The following is a 22962-nucleotide window of genomic DNA, read 5'->3' as shown; positions in this document are numbered from 1 at the left end:
CAAACGATTTGAAAGGGAGTTTGTGTCTAGGCGACTATACTTGGGCCGCACGTTCACTTGATTTACCGCTTGGAATTTGATTCGATATCAATAATGTTTATAATAAAAGAAATACTTGTGAATACTCTATACGTGTAAATTATTTTGTTGTTTCACACTTTAAACTTGTAAAAATACTTTTCACGTTTTATACTCACTTGTATACTTAACTTGTGTCTTATGTACAATATAATTGTTAATTATACTTGTAGTTTGTAATTAATAGTTATACTTGTTTTTATTTTGTATTTCTTTTTTAATTATAGTTACTAACTTTATTTAATGTAGGTACCGTCTGGCTGCAAGACGTAAAATACAAGCGCTACTTGGGAGGCAACCCAATTCAGAATATAATCAGATTTGCTTTCTCTTTCTCTATTTCTTTTTATTTTTCATTTTTTTTCTCTATTGTTTTTATTTTAGGATTTGTTTTCGTAAATGTCTTCTATCTATGCTTACTTATTTCATTGCATGCTTTTAATTGATTACATTGAAGATAATGCAATATTTAAGTGTGGGGGAAGAGATTTATATTTTTGTCTTTCATTTTGAGTCCTATATATATATTTGTCTTTTATTTTTGAGTCCTATAAATATTTTTGTCTTTCATTTTGAGTCCTATATATATATATTGTCTTTTATTTTTGAGTCCTATATTTAAAAAAAAAAATATTAAAAAAAAAAAAAAAACTACATTCATTCAGTCTTATTAAATTCAGCTATTTACAAAAAAAAACAAAAAAAAAAAACAAAAATAATAATAATAATAATAATAATAATAATAATAATACTCTAAACTAAGCCATGTCTGCATCTTTGTAGGAGTTGAGGCTGAGCTCAAGGGAAATGCGAGAGTCACCGCCATAGCCGCTACCTCCCTCGGAAGTAGTCTTCATGTTGCCAAAGATGTCCTCACCATGCATGGGGAATAGTGGAAGGGTTTCAATCTCCTGGTGATCTCCTCCTCGTTGTTCCATGAAAGATTGTCCTCCTGTTGTGCCAAAGGAGGTAGTACTGGTATTAGTGTTGAAGGGTGAGGACGAATATGGGTCAACACCATAGCCGACACGTGACCCAAAGTTTAGATCAATGGATCTACCATCATCAGTAGAACTAGTGGATCCAAAATTGAGATCGAGAGATCCACCAACCGGAACGTTCCGAAATTCCTTCAACTTCTGCCTCTCACGAGCCTTGAGGTTCTGGAACCAAAAGAAGACGTTTTTGTCCTCAATCTGCCCATACTGTTTCAGATGGAGGCAGATCTCTTGAATCTGCTCTGGAGTTGGGTACTTAAAACCCTTATCATAGTAAAGGCCCTTGAGGATTCTTAGTTGAGGCGGTGTGGGAGCCCACCGGTTATTAGTCCCAGCTGCTTGGTTGTTTCCTCCATCCTCGATTTGTTGCTGGGTCTGTTGCTCCATTAGTTGCAGAGTTCGTGGTTCCATGTTGATGAAGAAAGGATTTGAGTTTCGAAAGAAAGGTTGAAGGGTTGAGAGAGAAAGGCTGGAACTCGGAAGAATTTTCTTTTGGAGTGAATAGTCGCTCCCTCAGAATGCACCTATTTATAGAACGAGTGAGCAGATCTCCACCGTTGGATCGACGATCTCTAAGATTAAATCTACGCGTTGGATTAAAGTCACCTGAAAACACGGAAAAGCTGTTGGCGCGTGAAGGACACGTGGGGGAACCAAACTGATCTCGAGGAGCTGTGACAGATAAGCTACAGCCGAAAGCAGGTATGATTGCCGTAAATTAAGGAAAAGAAAGGACGCGTGGGGGAATCAAACGAATCTCGAGGATCCGTGACAGACAAGCTATAGCCGAAAGCATGCCATAAATCCAGGAAAAGAAAGGAATATTTACACGTGGGGGAGTTTCTTGGGCCGTGAACTATCATAACTCTTCTCCTTCCCGGAGAAGCTTTGTTAAAACCGTGTGCCTGTTGAGATTTCTACCCTATTTTGTGCTTTACATATACATCCTTTTTTGTCTCCTCCAAATTTTACTAAGGTTTGTCTAAGCGTGCATTTTCAAATTCCTTCTACTTCCTCATGGCTCGAACCAGGGTTACCCCTCGCAGGGGCGTCAATCAACGCCGTGTTCTCTCTTTGGAGGAAGAAGGTCGTCAAGCGGCCACTAGAGCTGGACTTACTCGTCCATGGGACCATCGTCCTATCCGTGAGCGTACCCGCAGTCCCCCTCCTCTGCCTCGTCGCTCTCCCAGACTGCATCCTGGAGAGTCTTCTTCCTCACCAGCTGCTCGTGCTCCTCGCCCTATGGCCACCCTGGAAAGCTTGTCGGATTCGATTGATGATTTGCGTTCCTCTCTCCGCGATGGTATTATGGTGACAGATTGGAGAGTCAATTGCATGATCGATTACATCTCTGAGATGAACTGCTCTTTGATCTGCTGTCACACTGCAATAAACAAGCTTGCTCAGGAAGTCAATAACTTGCAGAGTTATCCTCCTGGGTTTCCTCGCAAGGACGCTACTGCATCACAACATGAGGACCCGCCTCCGAAGGCTGAAACCAGCAAGAGGGCTGCCACTCGCCCGCATACCGCTCCTCCAAAGGAGTAAATGGAGGTACAAGTCTAGGCTGAAAGACTTTAAACATTAAGCGCTGCATGGGAGGCAACCCATTTCAACTGTAGCTGTGGAGGAGCCATCAAACGCAGATTTGCTTTCTTGAACTCTTCTTTCTATTTTATTTTCTTAAATTTTAAGTTGTTTTAGGTTTCGTTGTGTTCATTTTCTCTTATATGCTTGATTTATGCTTTGCATGATTTATATTTGTTTATACATTGAGGACAATGCATGAATTAAGTATGGGGGAAGGGTTATTGCTTTATTGTGTTTTTAGTAGTTAGTATATAAAGGAAAAAAAAAATAGTTGATGTTAGATTGTGTTTTTAATTGATGTTGTGATACACTAAGGTATATTGGATTAAACATAGTCTTGAAAAAGGGTAGCTGTTTCAGTCCCATTGCACATCGAGACTCCCTGTTCCCGTACCTAAGTGTTGAAATTAAATCAAATTGTTGAAAAAAAAAAAAAATTACTTTTGTTTTTATTTTTGAGTCTTAGGATGCCATTTCAACTGTCTAGGATGATTCTATATCTCTGAAATCATGATTAAAAGAGGATCACAAAATTGAGATGATTTTTAAAATGGTATTCTTTGGTTAATTGAGATATATGAAAAATGCATGCATGTGTAGTGGATATGGATTTCGTAACCTTGGTACAGAATATGAGCATGTTAGGATGAGTTTTGATTCATAAAAGCCCATGTGAGATATTTGAGCCATGTCCCTTTTTCTTGGAGTGATAAATGAAAAACATATTCTTAATTTCTTGGCGATGTTTTGATGATCTCATTACTCTTTCATTTGATTGATTGCTTGCCATAGATTAAGTTTGATGGACTAGAGAATGCTAGAATTCGCTCTTGTGCTTGTTGAGACGTTTGTCAATACATGGCCCTGATTCTGGAAGGGATAGAGGCAACCTAGGAATTATCACCATTGCCAAATAAGCATGTGTCCCTATTTGTGCCCGTCATGGGACTCCCTTAGATAAACCCCTTTGAGCTTACATTAAGCCTTTTCTTTCATCAGCCTTAAATCCTTAACCCTGAACCTTAGTATAGCTACACTCCTACCCTTTGTTCTAAAAACTTAGTGGAGCTATATTTTGGGACTTTACTTGAGGATTTGGCATTGAGAACGAAGATTGAGAAGAGGTGAAAGTTCAAGTGTGGGGGTAGACTTGTCCATGAAAAAAAAAGAAAAAAAAATTTGTGAAAGCCGTGAAAAATGAAAAGAAAAGAAAAAAATTGTGTACGGCTAGAAAAGAAAAGAAAGAAAAATGTTTATGGATTTTAGTCTCCCATACTTAGTGATTTTGGAGTTTACTTTGAACTGAAGGCCCACTACAGAAAAATTTGGCCTTTGTCCATTCCACTATAGTTCTAGGGAAGTTTACAATGAAGATTTGACCTAACATGAAGACATTAGGCCCTTTTATGTTACCTCTAGGGAAAGTGACGTTTTTGCAATGCCTTGGTGGATTTCTTGAGGTCTCTACATCTACATGTGCTCTGCTAGGTTTTTAGGACACTTTGATAAATCCTTACCCTTCATTTCTTAAAACCTTGAGCCTTGGCCCCATTACAACCCTAAATAAGACCTTCTTGATCCTTAAGATGGGACAGCCTTTGATTTGTGGAGATGAGTTACAAGAGTTGAACCTATGGCTTGGGTCCATCCGTGCAAGTAGTTGATATCCTTCATGAGATCTTTTCAAAAAAAAAAAAAATTATATTCACAAAGTGCTTTTCGTTTCTTATATATGTGAGCTATTTGATTGCCTCAAAATATTTTCTCTCACATATAATTGAGTGATTATAAGCTTTTAAGCATTGTCTTGAATTCTGAGAGAAGAAAGAGTGGATATACCTTGTGAGGATATGAATCATACTTGTTCGAAGCATGCTTAACAGAAACCATCACCATTATTACAACCAAGTCCTACTTGTGTATGTGTGGATTATATGTTTTAATTAACTCTTGAATATCTACATATTGATTCTTGGTTGAGTGCTAATCTTGATGTAGTGAAAGTAGGAGATTTCTGAGACAAAAAGTTGAAGGGCAATAGAGTCATTGTTTTTGTAGAGTCTTTAATTTTCGTTGAGTGTTAGTGTGTGTCTTAGTGTGATTTTGCTAAGGGACTAGCAAAAGCTAAGTGTGGGGGAATTTGATAGGAGCATTTTAATGCGACGTTTTAACTGCATTTCCCTACATTTCTTACGTTATTTCCTTATTAAAATGCTGTTTAGGAAAGTTTCCATTCTTTGATTGGGAAAGTTCCTATTTGTAGAAAGTTTATATTTTTGTAGTTTCTATTTATCATTTTTAGTAAGTTGCCATTTTTCATTTTAGGAAAGTTTCTATTTTTCTTATTAGTTTCTATTTTTTTAGGACCTCCAAGCAAGTGGAAAATCTTGAGGAGGAAAATCAAAGTTGCAACCAAGTGGAAAATCTTGAGGAGGAAAATCAAAGTTGCAACCAAGTGGAAAATCTTGAGGAGGAAAATCAAAGTTGCAAGGAAGTGGAAAATCTTGAGGAGGAAAATCAAAGTTGCAACCAAGTGGAAAATCTTGAGGAGGAAAATCAAAGTTGCAACCAAGTGGAAAATCTTGAGGAGGAAAATCAATTCAAGTTGAACAAGTGATAAACATGTGGGAAGATATTTTTTACAAATTTGTCTAACATATCTAGCCCTTCATTTATGTTCATCTCCACCCTCCATTCATCATTTTTTGGGCTATAAATACACTTCTCCTCTCACTCTCAAAACATCTTCCTTCATCCATCTCATCTTCTTTGTCTCTCCATTTCCTTTCCATTTTTCTCTCCATTCTCTAGTTTTAAGTTTCTGCATTTTTAGGCAAAGAGAAGAAGAGAAGAAGAAGCCATGAAGCCTCCTAGCCGTCATCATCCACCTTGTGCCGTGATAGTGAAGTCTTGCTTTAAAGATTCAAGATCAACGTCTCAAGCTCTTCATCATCCACTCCCTTCATGGTGTAATTCTATCTTTTTCCTTGTAATTTCTTTTGGTTTTCTTTGTTTAGATTTGTAGAACTATGAATTCTAGTTAACAAATAATGTTAAGGGCAAAGTTTAAAGCCCGTTTATATGTTTTGAAATAAAGTTGTGATTTCTATAATTGTGATTCTAAGTTACTTATGTGAGTTTGTTCGATTAAATTTGCTTTACAGAAAACTTTTATATGTTTATCTTATTTGGGTCGACACTTATAGGATTTGCATGTAATTGGTGCTAGGTTTAAGAACATGAAATCGACTTTTCGTTTTGTGTAACTTGAATCAAAAGTAGTAAAGGTTCTGGACAAGAATCGAATTTAATTGAAGAGGATTGCAATTAGGTGGACTTTTCCATAACTAAGTTGTACACTTGAGTTGATAGCCTTTCTCTATGTCTAATGCGTTGAACATGTCATGATTGACTAGCTTTCTAGGGCTTGATTGCATGTTTGATAGAATTAATCTAGGTGCTTTCGCTTAGGTTAATTAGCATTGAAAAGTAAAATATGGGAAATCATTTGCTTTCGAATGTTTCACATGATCAACTCCTCTCTCATGACTTGGAAGAACAATTATAGGGTTTGAATCGAATTTGATTACATGGAATTGATTTTGATCTTTGTTCCTTGCGTTCCACCCTTGTATATATGTTTTTACGTTTTCTTTATTTTATTTATTTTAATTTTAATTTTAAGAATCCTAATCCCCCCTTATTTGTGTTTACTTGTATATATTTATTCTTTATTTTATTTTGTAAATAATACTTTATTATTTTAATTCTTTATTTGTTAATACAATTGTATATATTTATATTCTTTATTTTATTTTTGTAAATAATAATTTTCTTTATTTGTTTCACAATTACAAATGTACCCTCAATCCCCGGATAGAACGATCCCTACTTGCTTATATTACTAACGACATTTTCAGGGTTAAATTATGCGCTCCCCAAAGGCGCATCAGAGTGCCAGAGAAAAATATGAGTGGAAGGCCTTCAAACAATCAGCCCAATTTTCTACAGAAGCAAAACCGGAAAACTGGACCTGTAAGAGGTCCAGCAGCATTTCCAGCCCAACCACATGGATTGAAGCTCTGAAAATTGTCAGGATGATCTACACTCATAGTGGAACATTTCATATGAAGAAGTCGAAGGCATATAATGAAGTCTTGTTGGAGAAATAATTGAAGGAATAAAGGGGAAGAAACTGACCTGAAAACAGCTCAACACCACATATTCATGTTTCCCACCCACATGAAGAAAGCTAGATGCTTTTCTCTTTTTCCTTGGATATATTTTTTCTACAATCTCTTTAATAGATCATCATCACTTACATGTTGCTGCACCTTCATGCTTTGCTTTCATTTCATCATTTCTCTTTCTTTTCCATATTTTACAAATCACTTTCATACTCCACTTTCATTATTTTTCTTCCACTCATCATTTCACTCTTCTTTTTCTTCCCTATATAAACACCTTCTCCTCTCATTCTAAAACACATTTCTTCATCCATTCCATCTTCTTTATCTCTCCATTGCCTCTCCATATTTCTTTCCATTCTCTAGTTTTCTTGTTCTTCATTTTCAAGCCTAGAGAAAGAGAAACCATGCAATACATCAATTTCCTAACCGCCATCCACCCTTGTGTCGTCCCTAGAAGATTGCTTGCTTTCAAGGATCTTCAAGTTCTTCGTCTCAAGGCTTTATCATTCATCTTTCAAGGTGTATTATATCCTTTCTCTTGTTTTCTTTGTTTGATTTTGTAAGACCATGAATTCTAGTTAACAAATAATGTTAAGGGCAAAGTTTAAAGCCCGTTTATATGTTTTGAAATAAAGTTGTAATTTCTTTGTGTTGATTTCTATGTTGCTTATGTGAGATTGTTCGATTGAATTTGATTGATAGAAAACTTTTATATGTTTATCTTATTTGGGTCGACACTTATAGGATTTGCATGTAATTGGTGCTAGATTTAGGTAAACGATTCACCTAATAGTTTTGTGAACCTAAATCACAAGTAGTAAAGGCTTTGGACAAAGGTCGAATTCAATTGAAGAGGATTGCAAATAGGTGAACTTTTTCATAACTAGGTTGTGCACTTAAGTTGATAACCTTTCTCTATGCTTCTTGCATTGAACATGTTTTGATTAGCTAGCTTTCTAGACTATGATTGCATGTTTAATAGGATTGATCTAGGTGCTTTCACTTAGGTTAATTAGTAAAGGAAAGTAAAATATGGGAAATCATTTGCTTCAAATGTTTCACATGATCGACTTCTTTCTCATGACATTGAAAATCAACTATAGGAATTGTAATTGGATTTCTTGCTTATGGATGTGGTTTTGATCTTTGTTCCTTGCGTTCCACCCATGTATATATGTTTTTACATTTTCTTTATTTTATTTATCTTAATTTTCAATTCTATAATTCTTAAACCCCCCTCCCTTTTTATTTCGTTACTTGTATATATTTCTATTCTTTATTTTATTTTTGTAAATAATACTTCATTATTTTAATTCTTTATTTGTTTATACAATTGTATATATTTATATTCTTTATTTTATTTTTGTAAATAATACTTTTCTTTATTTGTTTCACAATTACAAGTGTACCCTCAATCCCCGGATAGAACGATCCCTATTTACCATATACTAACGATGACATTTTACAGGGTTAAATTGCGCGCTCATTTCGAGCGCGTCAGAGAGCGACTGACCGACGGCCGACGGAGTGTGCAGAAAAGAGAGAGAGAGAGCGACGGAGCGACAAAACCCAGAAGAGAGAGCGACGGAGCCTTTCACGTTTTGATTTTCAACCCAGAAAATAGGGTTCTCTCACATCTCTTCGCGTTTTGGTTAAGAGAAAAAAAAAAAAAAAAGCTCCCAAAACCCAGGCCGACTTTATCCCCAGCGCCCAGCTTGCTCGACTAAGGGGAAATCGGAACGGAACTGATGCGCCTAGCGCCTAGGCGGTCGCCTTAGGCCGATTTTTAGAACCCTGGGAGAGATTAGTTTTGGGTAAGGATTCTTATATTTGAGAGATGGCCGATTTTTGAGAGGTATAGATGGCTAAGTTTTCCTCCAGATGCTGTGAGCTTCGAGTTTCTGGTTGCTAAGAGAGTTTTAGACAGAGGTAATGTTTGTGGGAATGAAAAACACGAAGCTAGGTTTCAGTTATGTCAAAAGAGACTTAAAATAAAAAGAAGTCAAACTCACTTTATTCAAACAACATAATTTCTTGGCTCTGTTGTCTGAATAGTTTTCCATTGACTAGTTACCGATAGGGTTTGGGCATTTGGGAGGGAAAAGACTTAATTTTGTTGGAGGGAAATCTAAACTTTCTACTAAGAAAATTTTCATCTTTTCAGACGACATTTAAGTGTCGTCTGAATCTGACCATATCTTCAAAATGAAACAAGCATGGTTTTTCGTTATATTCAGACAACACATTTAATTTATGTGTCGTCTGAGTTTAGTCTAAAACACTCAGACGACAGAAAATGACCATTCTGTTGTCTGATAGCTTTTTTGGCATAGTGGTATGTATTCTCCATCCAGTTCTAACAAGGGGCTTGGCCTTTGTGATATCTCTTGCTTATTATTAGGCATGGAATGGCTTGGCTTGCCTCCCTTAGGTTCTAAATAAAAACTTTGCAACAAGCCTATCTTGCTAGGCATGAACAATATGGCATGGTAGGTGTATAATTACGCTTATTACTCCAGGCTTCACTCATTGACCTAATATCGATACAATGGGTCTTAGATCGAGTCTAGGCCCAATCTTTGTCCTTAGAACTCTCCACAAAAATAGGTTTACATTTTCGAGTATCAACAGCTTGTGGCTGCAATATTCCTATGACATTCTTCTCTTCTAATCTATAGTTTGGGTGTTTTGATTGGGCTTGCCTGGTTGAAGTACTTGTTGTCTGTACTATTTGTGTTTGTTGTGTTAAGCCCTAGAGTTGGCTCTTGTGTTGCACTATTCTTTTCTTCTTAATGAAGTTTTATTTATCTTTTAAAAAAAAAAGCAGTTAAATTACAACTGTTTAAAGATATTCGATTTATGTGTGTTTTACCAAATTAGGATTACTTTCTATTGTTGTAATAAGAGAAGATTGTTCTAGATTCCTAGTCTTAATTAGAATAGGATTACTTGTACTAAATGGTTTTGTACTTGTATGCTCTCTATATAGAGGTTCCTATTATCAATGAAAGACACAACTATTCTCCCAATTTTCTCTTTGATTTCATTATTCTTAAACACAGACAAGATCCATGTGAGATCTTATACGTACAACAAGATATCAAATTAATAAAAGCACTTGAGAAATATGAGAAGGGAAAATTATGCAATCATTGTTGGTGACGAAAAATTTCGTAAATGATTTTGACTCACCAATGAATGCGGACTGGAGCGGGAGTTGACCAGGAACGATCGAGAAGCTTCATTTGAGCGTTGACTTTGAGTTTGACAGTCGAGTTGAAGAGGAAGGGGATACCTGCAGAAAACCCTCCGATGCCTAAGTTAGTACATTTCTTAGTCGAGTGGAGTAAAACAAGCCAGAATGAGATATCATACATGGTTGTCTTGCCCCCTACTTATAGGTGTGAGGCGACTTGAGTCATAAGTCGTGATTTATTACCGCCTTTATAGCTGTACTTTTTTCCGAGCTTTATGATCATCATCATTGCTGCGCTTAATAGCCGTCATCATTGTCGTGCTTAATAGCCGTTATCACTGAAGCATTTAGAAATCGTAATTATCACCGTATTCATGGTCATATTTACTCGTATATTCATGGCGAGGTCTAATTCGTCATGATTGCGAGTCAAATTTGTTGAGTACCCCCACAATCATCTTTAATTACCAATAACGTTCACTTTCTTGATACTGAATAAGGAAATTATGCTCAACTACCATGGTACCATTCGATCAAGATCTAAAGGTGGAAAATAAAACAACTCAAACTTAAAAATATATTTTTTCACTATTAGATCTAAATCAAAGAGTGATTGAGTAGAACTTCCCTACTCAGTTACTAAACACGTGACACCATATATTGAACATTTTTTATAATGTTCACTTATTCAGTAATTGAGCAAGAGTATTATGCTCAATTACCCATAAATCTAGATCCAATAATGAAATGAATTAATTTTAAATTTCAAATATTTTATTGGGCTAAATATTAGTTAGTACCCTGTAGTTTAGGTCCAAAATCAATTCTGTCCATGGACTTCTAATTTCATCAAAAATACCCCAGCACCTTCAATTTTGATCTAATAGGTCAAATTCGTTAATATTCTGTTATGGGTTCAAGTTATAGTTGGATTATTTGTTGAAAAAGTATTTATTTTTAATATTAGGACTCACTCCTAAATTGACTATGCATACCACCTCGACACCACATCATAAAACATAGGTCATATATGAGCCACATTAACAAGTTAAATAACTCAATTGTCGGAAAACTAACAAATTGGACCTATTATATCAAAATTGAAAGTGCAGGAGTGTTTTTGATGAAATTAGAAGTTCAGAGACTGAATTAATTTTAGACCTAAACCACAGAGTAGTAATTTGTATTTAGCCCTATTTTATTTCTGGACTTAATTATCGAGCTGGTGAACAATGTAAATATGCAAACGCTTGTTTTCTCCGTGGATAACCTCCTCCACTCGATGCCCATACTCTTCTCTTCTTGGGTAGTAACTATTATAGACACGTGGTGAGATTTCTAATGTTGTACCATCACAGTCATCGAACATGCCAAACAATGGTAAAGCCACAGATGCCACTGAATTGAGGCCTATCATATCTATCCTAATGGTTTAATTCGACTTTGCCATAAGTTTCATATTGCCGCCATCTGCCGTTTAACGTCCTCGTAGCCTCTACACCTCTGCTACTGACTTGGTGTACGTGTTGCACTCCGGCCAGTACTCTGTGTTCATGGACCTCCTTTCAGTTCCTTCTTCCCCATCTTTGGCTGGTAAACCTCTCTCTCTGAATCATAACTTTTCCGCTCATCTGGTCTATATGCTTCATCAATTATATCGAATTTGTGAGCTTTTCCCATCAGAGTCTGGAAATAGTATACAAGGCTTTGCAAATTGATGTCAAGATTCTTCGTGGTTTGGCTACTCTCATTTTGCTTCCACATTCAAGTAGAGTAGTATTTACATAGTAACTTGATATAATGGGTTATGGTCATTGGTCTCTAATTGAAGTTATAGATGGGGAACAGTTTTGCTGTTTGCAAGCTTGCAATGCCACATATCATGACTCATGAGACAAGCTACTAGCTAGTAGATTTTCTTCTTCCATATTTCACTAGATTGTGATCACGCATCTGCAAGTCTGTATGTTTGACCCTTGATTATTAACTTAAGATCTTGATCCTCTTAACACGAGTCTTCATCTTCTTAGGGCTAGCAAAAGGTCCCAAGATGAAATATCTCTTCATCAAAGGCGTAATTGATGGAAAAGGAACTCCAGTAAATGGAACATCTTTCCCAATCTAGCTAAACAGGGAAATACATAATACAAACATTTGAATTATTTGGCTTGGAACTTCAATTGGTATACAAAACAATGGCTTTAACATTTGAAATTGTCTTGAAAAGTCATTTCTCAAAGAAAGCTGCCAGAATGTTTTGGAGACTGCCACAGCTAAGAAATTCATGCATTCCTTACTAAGTAGGTTTAGTTCAAGTGCCTATCAGTGAGCATGTTTAATTTAGAATTATAGTCTGTAGTTCTAGTTTTGCAGTTAAGTTGCAATAAAATAGGAACTGAGCCACGTTGACACAGGTTTAGAACCCGTAATCAAGTTATTGGTCATGTTTAGCCTGCAAACGGTTGGCATGGAATTCAGTTTGTGCCTGGCTAGCTAGTTAATAACAAGCTAAATTATGAACAGATCTTAATATCAATCAACATGCCTCCTCTGAATCACAAGCATGAAATTCATTGGTTTCAAGGCTTTGTCTATTTATTAGTCACAATGATGTTCTTCCTCAAATTTGGTTTCTCATTAATGTATGTTGCTCACTTGCTTGAGATATTTTTTTCTTTTCTTTTTTTAATCATAATTATTATACAAATAATGTCCTGTTTCAGATGTATGGTATGCCATTTGGTGTTCCTAGTCTGTTTGATATATTCTGAAGATAACTGTTCTGGTTTTAGGGAATGTGTTGTTTTTGGCACGGCAGCGTTTTTGCAACTGGAGGAGTCCTGAAAGACTTCACTTGGATGCAATATTTGCAACAGATGGAATTTTGTATAAGAATTTGCGAAGAGGAAGGGGATGTTTCTCCAAAACAACAGAAGCTTCTAGTTCTTTTTCAAATGGTACTGGAGAAAGTCCATACATACTCGTTAATACAAAACCAAGTGATGCACGTATAATTTATGCCGTAGCTCCTGCCATGGGTCATAACCAGGTATACTCATCTTTTTAGTTGGGAACCTTTCCTTTTCCTTAGCTTTTGGGCTTGCTCTGCTGGAAATGTTTACGTATTCTTTCAAATGTAAGTCCTTTCTGGGCCATGGTTAGAATGAGCTAGGCATGTATGATGAATTGGACTTGCTGTGCAATGCCTTGAATAGTACCAACCAGTCTGTTCTCCTGCTTAGCCTGTTTTAAACCGCTTTTGTGCTGGCTTATCGGCTGATTCTATTGCTGAGAGCTTTAACATTCCCCATTCAAGATCTTAGGCCTTCGCTCTTGAGTACTTACCCAGACAAACAAATCAGTGTAGTATCCATTATCATTGCTGTACTATTCGGTTAATCATACTTCATGTAGAGTCAATCCATATATAAGCCTTGTAGATAGAGGCATTTGAAGGGATGTTTTATGACTTTTATCTGAGATTTAAGCATGTCAAAAATAGTCCTACATATTCCCATCAGAATGGTGTCAGTTGGTGGGAAACTCTTCAAATAATGTTGTTTTGCCTTAACAGTACTAAAAAAATTGTCAAAGTATCCTTGAAGTAGATTATCTCATGACAAGTTCTATGATCCACAATCAATCTGTTGAGTCACTAGCCATCGTGCTTAGTACTTAGTAGTCTGTTTCTCTTCATTTAATGGTTGTGTCGTTAACTGTGATATTTCTATATGCCTCTAATTTTAGTTTCAACTTATTATTGCCAACAGGAGGCTCATCCAGAATCTCACTTTAGAGTTCCTGCTATAGTGCAGGCTCTTGACAAATTGGAACTCACACCAAAGGTATCGCTCACGCTGTGAGATATATCTCATGAAATGGAAATATCTCAATCTATAATACATTTTTTACTTGTCTTTCCAATTTAACAAGGCAAATCAAGGAATATATGGTATAATGTTTCTCTTTCAGCTCATGATCTTTTCCAGGATGCGATTATCATGATTGTTACCAATCTTAATCAGTGATAGTTTCATCTTTTCCTCAGAAAAAAAAAAAAAAAAAGTTTCAAGTACTGAGTTGAGTTCAATTATTTGTTCTCATTGCAATGGACTTTAGCCCACTTAACCTTGTTTTCTTCCACACCAGATTCATTGCTAGTCTTTTAGTTAACAGATCTCCCAAGTACAGGACCTCAAAATCCTTGACAATAATCCTCACATAGGCATGTTGAGGCCAATATGGTCCGACTGACCATGTACACTTTAGAACTATGCTCTTGATATAGTTGCTTGACTACCACTATGGATAGATATCAACGGCATGCAATCACTTGGGCCACATTCGTATGTGTAGTAATACATTCCTCAGCAATTGAAGTTCTGTATGTTGATTGAAAATGAAATGGTTTTATATTTCTATGTTCCATCTGTTAAATAGGAGCATTAGGGTATTGTTCTGTATTCGGCTATGTGGTAGATAAGGGTGTTGTTGCCGTAAGACCTTCCTATTTGTTTAATTGGGCATCTGGTTCATTCTTTTGTACTATATTTCTCTGTAAAGATATCTTTGTAGTAAAATATACTCCAGTTTGTTTAATCATCTTTTCTTTGTAACCCAGTTCCGTGGCTCGAAGGTTATTGAACTTCAAAACTTTAGGCCAGCATCAGTGGATGACATCACAAGTGTTCATACCCAATCATATGTATCAGGCCTTGAAAAGGTAGCTTCTAAATTAACCAACAAATTAGGATTGTATGATGTGCTGGGGAACTGGCAGATATAAGGCTCAAAGAAGCTTTTCTTCACAGCTGCTATTTTTTTTTTTTTTGTCTTCAATACTGGGGACACTGGAAATATTAAATTTCGTATAGCTTGAGAATTTAATTGGCTATAGGCTGGACTACATCACTTAGTTCAAGTCTTTGTACCATCTCCACTCTTTCCTTGCATATGGTGTTTATTTCTCCTCATTTTTCCTACTGACGTTGTCAGCGGACATCTATTGGTACTGGAAATATATGTTTTTTCTCATAATGGTAGTACTATAAAGGGATATATATATATATATATATATATATATGTTTTTCTTTTCTTTTTATGGTAATGATTTTATATGTTGTATGGGAATGTATTTTTAAAACCATCAATTTTGAGTCACCCTTTGCTCCTTTAGATTTATTATATGTTTTTAGTCATCTTATTTGCCCCCTCATTCCATTTCTAGGCTATGGATCAAGCCTCAAAAGACGGCCTTATTTTTATAGAAGGCTCTGGACCAACATATGCAACTGTTGAGGTACGTCTCACATATTAGACATTTCAGCTTTCTTTTCCAAGTTTAATTGTATAAGCAAACTGGATAGCTATTCTTTCATAAAAATCAAAAAGTTCGTTTTCAGTTCCACTTCTACTAACAGCGGTGTTAATAATGTAGACATTCCAGGAGTCACTGATTGCAGCTGGAGCAGGAATTGCCTTAATTGATTCAGTGGTGATTTCTCAATCAGTGTCTAGCTGATAATCTAGGCTAATTATGTGTCCTGAACTGTTTGGGTGATACGTTTGCATTGAAGTTAAATTGATTGTGAGACTCTTCTTCAAAAAGATCAAAATTTTGTATGGTGTAAATCTCGTCTCTTCCAATACCTTCTTTTACTTATCTCAGGTAGCAGAGTCAAAGAACAGCAGGGATCCACCTACAGGTTTTGCTTTAATAAGACCTCCAGGACACCATGCAATTCCAAAGGGTCCGATGGGGTTTTGTGTGTTTGGAAATATTGCTATTGCAGCTCGTTATGCTCAGCGTGCACATGGCTTGAAGCGTGTCTTTATAATTGATTTTGATGTTCACCACGGGAATGGGACAAATGATGCTTTCTATGAGGATCCAGATATATTCTTCCTTTCAACTCACCAAGTAAGTAACAATTTTCAGTACATTGTTTGTTCGAGTTTATTCATAAGTTCTTGTTATGCTAGTCTAGATTTGAAGTTTTCTTCATGGTTAAAGATTGCTGATGGTAGTGTGAATATATCCCTTCAAGTAATAAATTACAATCTTAATTAAAGCCCCAATATTGAGCCAATTGTCAACCCAAAATCTGACAGTTCATCATCACCAGTTGTCCAGATTTAAGCCAAGGTACTTGAACCGTTAACAAAGGCTTTATAATTGAATTCACTAATAAAATTATATTGTGGTTAGTTGATAATTTTCTTTGATGATAGCACGCCATAATCCCTGATTATTATGTTGAAGCCTCCAACTAGCTTTAGCCACCATCACTTGATTCATACCATGATACCACCAGTTCTGTTGATTCCTAAGCCACCAGCCTCTTTAGGTTGGCGACAATGTCCCATTAGACCAAGTGGACTTTCTTTCTATTTCCTTTTTACACCAAAGGAAACTTCGATTTATTTATCTAGATTATTATGCCAGTGCAATTTAGCAGTTTGCAGGGCATAAAAGGGAGAAGCCAACTGGCCAACCTATGATGGACTTTGTCTAAATTCCAGAATGAGTGTGCTTGGTGATTCTTGAGTGAATGATAGACATTTCAAGCTAGTTACCAGGATTATAGTCAATTGAGAGCCACATACTAACAGGTATACTTCATATGGTGGCGGTTGAACAGAAGATGAGATTTATCAAAGTTCACAGCCTGGCTGGATAAACCTTGGAACACATAAACACATTAATATAAAAAATAACAAGTGAGAAGTTTTGGACCAGATTGGGAAGCTATAACAGGCTTGCTGTGAACTTTGAGAAATCTTCTTACACAAAACAAATATGTAAGGTGAAAGGTTGTCCCTTGTCCATTACGACTTTGATCTTTAAAAGACCTAAGAGAGATCACCATATAAGCATATGTGAGAACTTGAGGAGGGGATAAGTGCATGGTAAGCTTTCTAATGGAGAGAGGTAATTGGGCTTCATGACCATCTTAATAAAGAACCATTACAGCCTACCATAGGCTTTGGAAAGATCAATCTTCAGGCAAACTAACCTTTAGCCACCATAAAAATTACTGTATTTTTGGAGAAGCGCGCTCTTTCCCAACCGTTATATTACCTGAAACATGCCTACCAGGAACATAGCTAACCTGATTAGGACTGATTAGAAAGTAGTTTGAAGACGTATAGGTCTAAATTGGGTAACATTATAAGGATTCTGAGTTTCGGGAATCAGCGTGATGATGGTATGGTTCAGAGTTCAGACCAGAATGAAAAATCCCTGATTTGAATGCAGACTTTACAATCTCAGCGATCTCAGTTTCATACAAATTCCAATGCTTTTGGTAAAGAAAGGCAGGAAAGCTATCAAGTCCTGGAGACTTGAGCCCTCCAGTGTTAGATATAGCCATCATAACTGCAAGTTGGCTTACCTCCTTTTGCAGATTTTGCACATCCAAAGGATTGAGGATGGGAAAAGGATGAGTATCTGGAATTTCATATGTCAATTACACTCATCAGAGAACAGCTGACCAAAGAATCTAACAGCAATTTCCTTCATGTCATTAAGATTAGTGCACCGCTTTTGATTACAATCATATATCCCTTCAATCTTGTTCTTCTTTCCACCTCATCATGGTAGTTAAGTGAAACAATAGTGTTTTGATCAGCATTCTTAAGCCATTTATCCCTTGACTTTTGTTGCCACAAAATTGCTTCTTGATTACAAAGAAGATCATACTCCTTGGTTCAGGTTTCTTCAAGATTCTTCAAACCTTTTCTGAATACCAAGTCTTGCCAGAAATCTTCTTTCTTTACTGAAAATCTTTCCATAAACATCTTGAAACCACTTAGAAAGAGCTCTGGAAAGCTGGGTAGACTTATCATTAAAATCCCTGTAGCAACAGTCCAAGTATTACTTATGAGTTTGGAAAACAGATCATCACCTAACCACATGCTTGAAATATGAATGGAGAAGCACGACTTTTAGGATATTAGAAAGCATTTGGAGCAGTAGAGGACGTACAGGGATCATACTTCATCCCCAGGAGGTGTCTAATGAAAGCCCTCACTATTACACAAACCTCTGTCAAGTCTGTCTTTAATCCTCTTATTAGTCCATGTAAAAGTAATGCCTTGGTATCCAAAGGTCAATTAATCATGGCATCTCTTTCAATCAAATCTCTTAAACCTTCAGCCTTGTTGCCAAATATCCACTGCTTTTCTCAAGACTGAAACCAGGTCATTGAAATCACCAATGAGCATCCAAGGAATATCAGCACCATCAAGGTAATTGACGCAGTCGGATTGATAACTAGGTTTACCAGCAATAAACCTAAGCAAAGATTTTGCATAAATAAGAGAAAAGTACCCTAGGGCGACTAACAACGAAACCCTAAGGCCCATGGATAAAAACGAAAACAACCCAAAAATAACTAAGAAAACCAAAAACGGGTAAAATAGAAAAATGCCATTTTGAGGCCCTAAACGATCCCAAAAGCCCAAAAAATGCTACAGCTCATGGCTAAGCAATGATTCTTGTTTCTGGCGCGATTCCCTTTCCGGAAAGGTAAGGTGCGTCCCAATCAGACACCGAACTGCCATTTCCTGTCTACTAGTCACTTTTCGTTTTCCTCCTTTAGCACGATCTAACTGTTCCTCAAATTGGGTCGCCATCCGCTGTGCATCAGTAATTCTACAGAGAACTTCTGATTGAGAGAAAAGCCAAGTACCATGAGAACCCTTGGCAGTGATTTATTGAGAGTTTGTTTGTAACCACAATATCAATGTTGATTTTTTTTTGTTTTAATTCCTGTAGATTCCCCCTGAAAAGCCATTAGCCTCAACAATTTTGTATTTGAAGAATTGAAATTTAAAAGAAAGCTTAGTGACTTCTGAGTTGAACCCTACGTACACAAAGAGTAAGGATACAATTGAAGGCATTTTAACTAGATCAAAAAACCGCATTTCTGAACTTCTTACCACCTGCTTCTCACACATTCCAAAAAACGATTTTAGTCATTGATAAAACATTGAGGAGGGGTTAGGAGAGTCCTAATGATTAGCCGTCAACCGTATCCTCCTAGTTGAGGACAAGTTTTGTTTTTGTTCATTTGCATTACTACCAATTGATTGCTGCAAAGTAGCAGATTCAGTATGTTTAGAAGGAACCTGATCAATGCTTAAAGATCTCCTTTAACCGCACATTATGACAAGAATGAGTACTTTCCTCAGGAGGCAATGGCCAAAACCAGCAGAAGGATTCAAAATAGAAGAGGAAGCTGGGAGGATTAACACTATTGATCAAGGAACTGAGGGTGCTGAACTGGGGCTTAAAATTATTGCTCTGGAAGTGGAGCTTTTATTCTTCCTCAGTTGATATGTAGTAGTGAGCTAGGGGTGGTGTTCCTTGAAATGATGGTCTCAGATGACTTTGTCTTATCATCTTATCATGCAAGGGCTTCTTCATAGGACTTTCTATCTTTTCAGGTTGACCTCGATAATTCAGCCAGCAGTACTCGTTCCAGGTGAATCAGTCTGAATATGAGCCTCTTCACAATCTTTTCCTCCACCTGTTCCCAAATTAGCAAAATTTCTGGTTCATTAAGCTGCTTAAATGCCTTCAATTGTATCCTAAGTTTGTGTACCTAGGGTTCAACTCAGAAGTCAGTAAGCTTTTTCCTAAATGTCTAGTATGATTTGATAATTGTCATCAAGGATTGTGAAATCCTTCATCAAGTTTATCATTAATACATTTAGAAAAGCACATATCAGATCCGCCACATTTACCTAGTAGGATTTGATAATCCACCAGGCTTAACAATTGGCTGCAAGGATTCATAGCACAAATGCATAGCTTAATAAGACTGTAAGAGCCCTCTGGAGGAAGAGTAGCATTAAGAGATGAATCAAATAGTCTCCTCAAAACAATGCGTTTTTCATCGATATAGGTTATCAGGGAATTGGCCAAACATGAAAACAAAAACAGTACCGAGTTGTAACTAATTAACTAATTCAGAAGTAATGATTGAGTTATCTCTAACATATCTCATTTTTTTTCGTTGTTTATAGATACATTTGAATACATTATTGATGTTTATTGGAAAATATTGATGTATTACTGCACCAAATTTTTGATTTAGGACGGGAGTTACCCTGGTACTGGAAAATTTGATGAGATAGGTCGCGGAGATGGCGAAGGAACGACACTAAATCTTCCTCTACCAGGTGGCTCGGGTGATACTGCCATGAGAACTGTGTTTGATGAAGTAATTGTGCCATGTGCTCAAAGGTTTAAGCCAGATATTATTCTCGTCTCTGCTGGGTGAGTATTTCATTCCATGAAACACCAATATAGTCGATCACCTTCACGATTTAATTTATTTATATCACTCTCGTAAACTATGGAGAACCTATTCTTTGGATTATGTGAATTTTATATTTCAGAGCTTGTACATAGCCAATCTTTAATATACATTCATTTAACTAAAAATTTCAGGTATGATGCGCATGCATTGGATCCACTTGCAAGTTTGCAATTTACAACTGGAACATATTACATGCTAGCATCTAGCATTCAACAACTTGCCAAGGATATTTGTGGTGGTCGATGCGTGTTTTTCTTAGAAGGAGGATATAATCTCGACTCTCTTTCATATTCCGTTGCAGATTCATTTCGTGCTTTTCTTAAAGAGCCAAGTTTGGCGCCTACGTTTGACAACCCTGCCATGTTGTATGAAGAGCCATCAATGAAGGTTAAGCAGGCAATTCAGAGGGTTAAACATTTACATTCTTTGTGAATATCTCGTATTTTCGCTATGTTTATCTATATACTTATAAATAGTTATGTATATATCTTCCCCACAAATGTAGCTAATGATTTGAGAGTCGACTATTGTTATGCATGCATGTAAAAAACATCTCGGAGTATTGGGTGCTGAAAAGTTTAGATTCAGACCTCTATGAAATGCTATTTAGATTGTGTTGATAACTTGATACCCAAAAAAAAGCATGACACACATTCGAAGCACAATGAGGAAATACACAAGCAAACTATTAACTAAATTAAAATGTCAAATTGTTATCCACTTACGTCAATCCAAGCCACAATCACGCTCATAGAGTTTACAGAAATAAGTGTGGTGTGAAAGGTAACATAAATACATTATGCTCATGGGGTTTACAGAAATAGGTGTGGTGTGAAACATAACATAAGTACATAATGCTTGTTTTTATTTAACGTCATTGGCGATTTTGGTCTTAGGCCCAAATTCAAGCCCAATAATTTAAATGAAAGATGAAATTGTGAACATGAGAATTGAGCCAACCTCTTCTTTAATATCCAAAGCCCATATTAGATAGTCCAACTTTCCTTTTCTTCTTCTTCTTCATTCTAGTCTCACATTTCTCCCCCCAACAACCTAATACAGAGTTAGGCAAAATCCCCAAGTACGAGTGATTCCCTTACTAGTCATTGAAAGAGAAACCTTGTGACCATTTAAGGGAAGTGTCTTTCTTCCTTCAACGATGAGTGCAGTTTTCAATTCTCCTCGCCCACCTAATCCACCTTGTTCCTTATTTCCCATCACTGCAGATGCTTATGCAACATGGAGTGTCGACCGTTGTAGCAACCGTTGCATTCTCTCGAATCCTCATATCCCAAGAAAGCATATCTTTCCTTAAATTTAGGGCATAGATTATGTATAGATTGAGAAGACTACCCTGTTTTACTCAAAATTTCATATGTTTTGGATCATCAAGAGCCCCTCCAATGGAGCTTATAAAAGAGAAAGTCCTACAATAAAAACGATATTTAACAATACCCATAAACACTTAAACCATCGTGCATAAACCCAATTCTTATCCAATTCCCAAATTCTTCCAAATGTTAGATTTCTCATAAACCTCATCCAAAAATCCCTTTGATTCTTTTACCGCAATGTGTTTCTAACTCCCACACCATGCTACATGCTGTCAAGCCTTTATTTTGTTTACTATAGGAATCATCTAAGTCATGTACAAAATTCTCCCATTAATCAAATAATTAAGTTGATTTTGGCCCAGTCTTTGCTCAATTTATAAAAAAAAAACCCTCACATATTGTCTATTTGACGCTCTAAAATCACAAAATTGTTAGGAAGTATATAGTATTTGCTTACTTCTTGGTGGTTATGAATTATTCAGATTGTCAAAACATAAAGGAAAATATTTACATAATAGTTGTTATTACGAATGATCTAGTTCTTCGTCCTAGTTTTTAGATCAGTTTCAGTTGTACTTTTTTTTTTCCATTTCATTTCATTTCGTTTTCTCTAGATCAACACAATGGTTTATGGACGGGAAAACTTGATGAGACTAATTTACCTTTTAAAGTATACCAGATGGTATAGAAAGCAATGATGTCATTAATGACATGTATCTGTAGTGGGTTGGCATAGTAACATCAAGTACCTATGTGATAGTTTTGATAGATGAGGTATTGAAATTCATAATCGGTCTATGTTGGGGCACTAATCTTTAAAATTTTCATAGAAAATTAAAATATATTTTCTTTTTTGGATTAATTTCAGTTTATCCTAGGGCTGGGATCGGTTGTGTTTTTGACATTTTTTGCCAAAACCGAAACCGAAATGTTTTTTCCGGTTCGGAGTGATCGCTTTTTTTTTTTTGCCGGAACCGTATTTTTCGGTTTGGTTATAGCCTGTAACCGGTTCCTATACAGAGCTGGGAATCGAAGGATTCGAATTAGGAATTGGGGAAGTGATGAAGATGGACTGGAAATTCCGATTCGGTATGAAACTATGAAAGTGACTTTTCAGTCAGTTAATGTGCTGACTCTAAGAAATTGAGGAAGAACCTGGGGAAGAAATTGAAACTAATATGGCCGATTGACTTGGGGGCTAGAGCTGCGTTTTCGAAACTGGGGAAGAACAAGTATTAAAGGTCTGAA

At 36.4% G+C, this 22962-nt stretch overlaps 1 protein-coding gene across 2 annotated transcripts; it reads left to right on the top strand.

Annotated features, from left to right (window-relative positions):
• The first annotated feature begins 11471 nt into the window (after positions 1–11471).
• LOC112184026 (histone deacetylase 14) lies at positions 11472–20963 on the top strand. Of its 2 annotated transcripts, XM_024322323.2 has the most exons (9): positions 11474–11645; positions 12845–13101; positions 13823–13897; positions 14674–14775; positions 15280–15351; positions 15490–15546; positions 15721–15972; positions 20156–20337; positions 20512–20963. In XM_024322323.2, the coding sequence occupies exons 1-9, from the start codon at positions 11606–11608 to the stop codon at positions 20810–20812; spliced, it is 1338 nt and encodes a 445-aa protein (XP_024178091.1). In that variant the 5' UTR covers positions 11474–11605; the 3' UTR covers positions 20813–20963. The 2 variants fall into 2 exon arrangements, with proteins under 2 accessions (XP_024178092.1, XP_024178091.1); XM_024322324.2 differs by lacking the exon at positions 15490–15546 and having other exon boundaries at positions 11472–11645.
• Positions 20964–22962: the final 1999 nt, after the last annotated feature.

Source organism: Rosa chinensis, chromosome 2 (assembly GCF_002994745.2).
Source record: "Rosa chinensis cultivar Old Blush chromosome 2, RchiOBHm-V2, whole genome shotgun sequence".
Lineage (NCBI taxonomy): Eukaryota > Viridiplantae > Streptophyta > Magnoliopsida > Rosales > Rosaceae > Rosa > Rosa chinensis.
The sequence above is the reverse complement of the archived record's forward strand: the minus strand, read 5'-3'. Positions and strand labels throughout refer to the sequence as shown.

Bases quoted from the DNA above. Each gene is read 5' to 3' on its own strand.
- LOC112184026 (XM_024322323.2), top strand. From the start codon at position 11,606: ATGGACCTCCTTTCAGTTCCTTCTTCCCCATCTTTGGCTG. The intron at 13,898-14,673 runs GTATCGCTCACG...TTTGTAACCCAG, and splicing joins AATTGGAACTCACACCAAAG to TTCCGTGGCTCGAAGGTTAT. The intron at 15,547-15,720 runs GTGATTTCTCAA...TACTTATCTCAG, and splicing joins TTGCCTTAATTGATTCAGTG to GTAGCAGAGTCAAAGAACAG.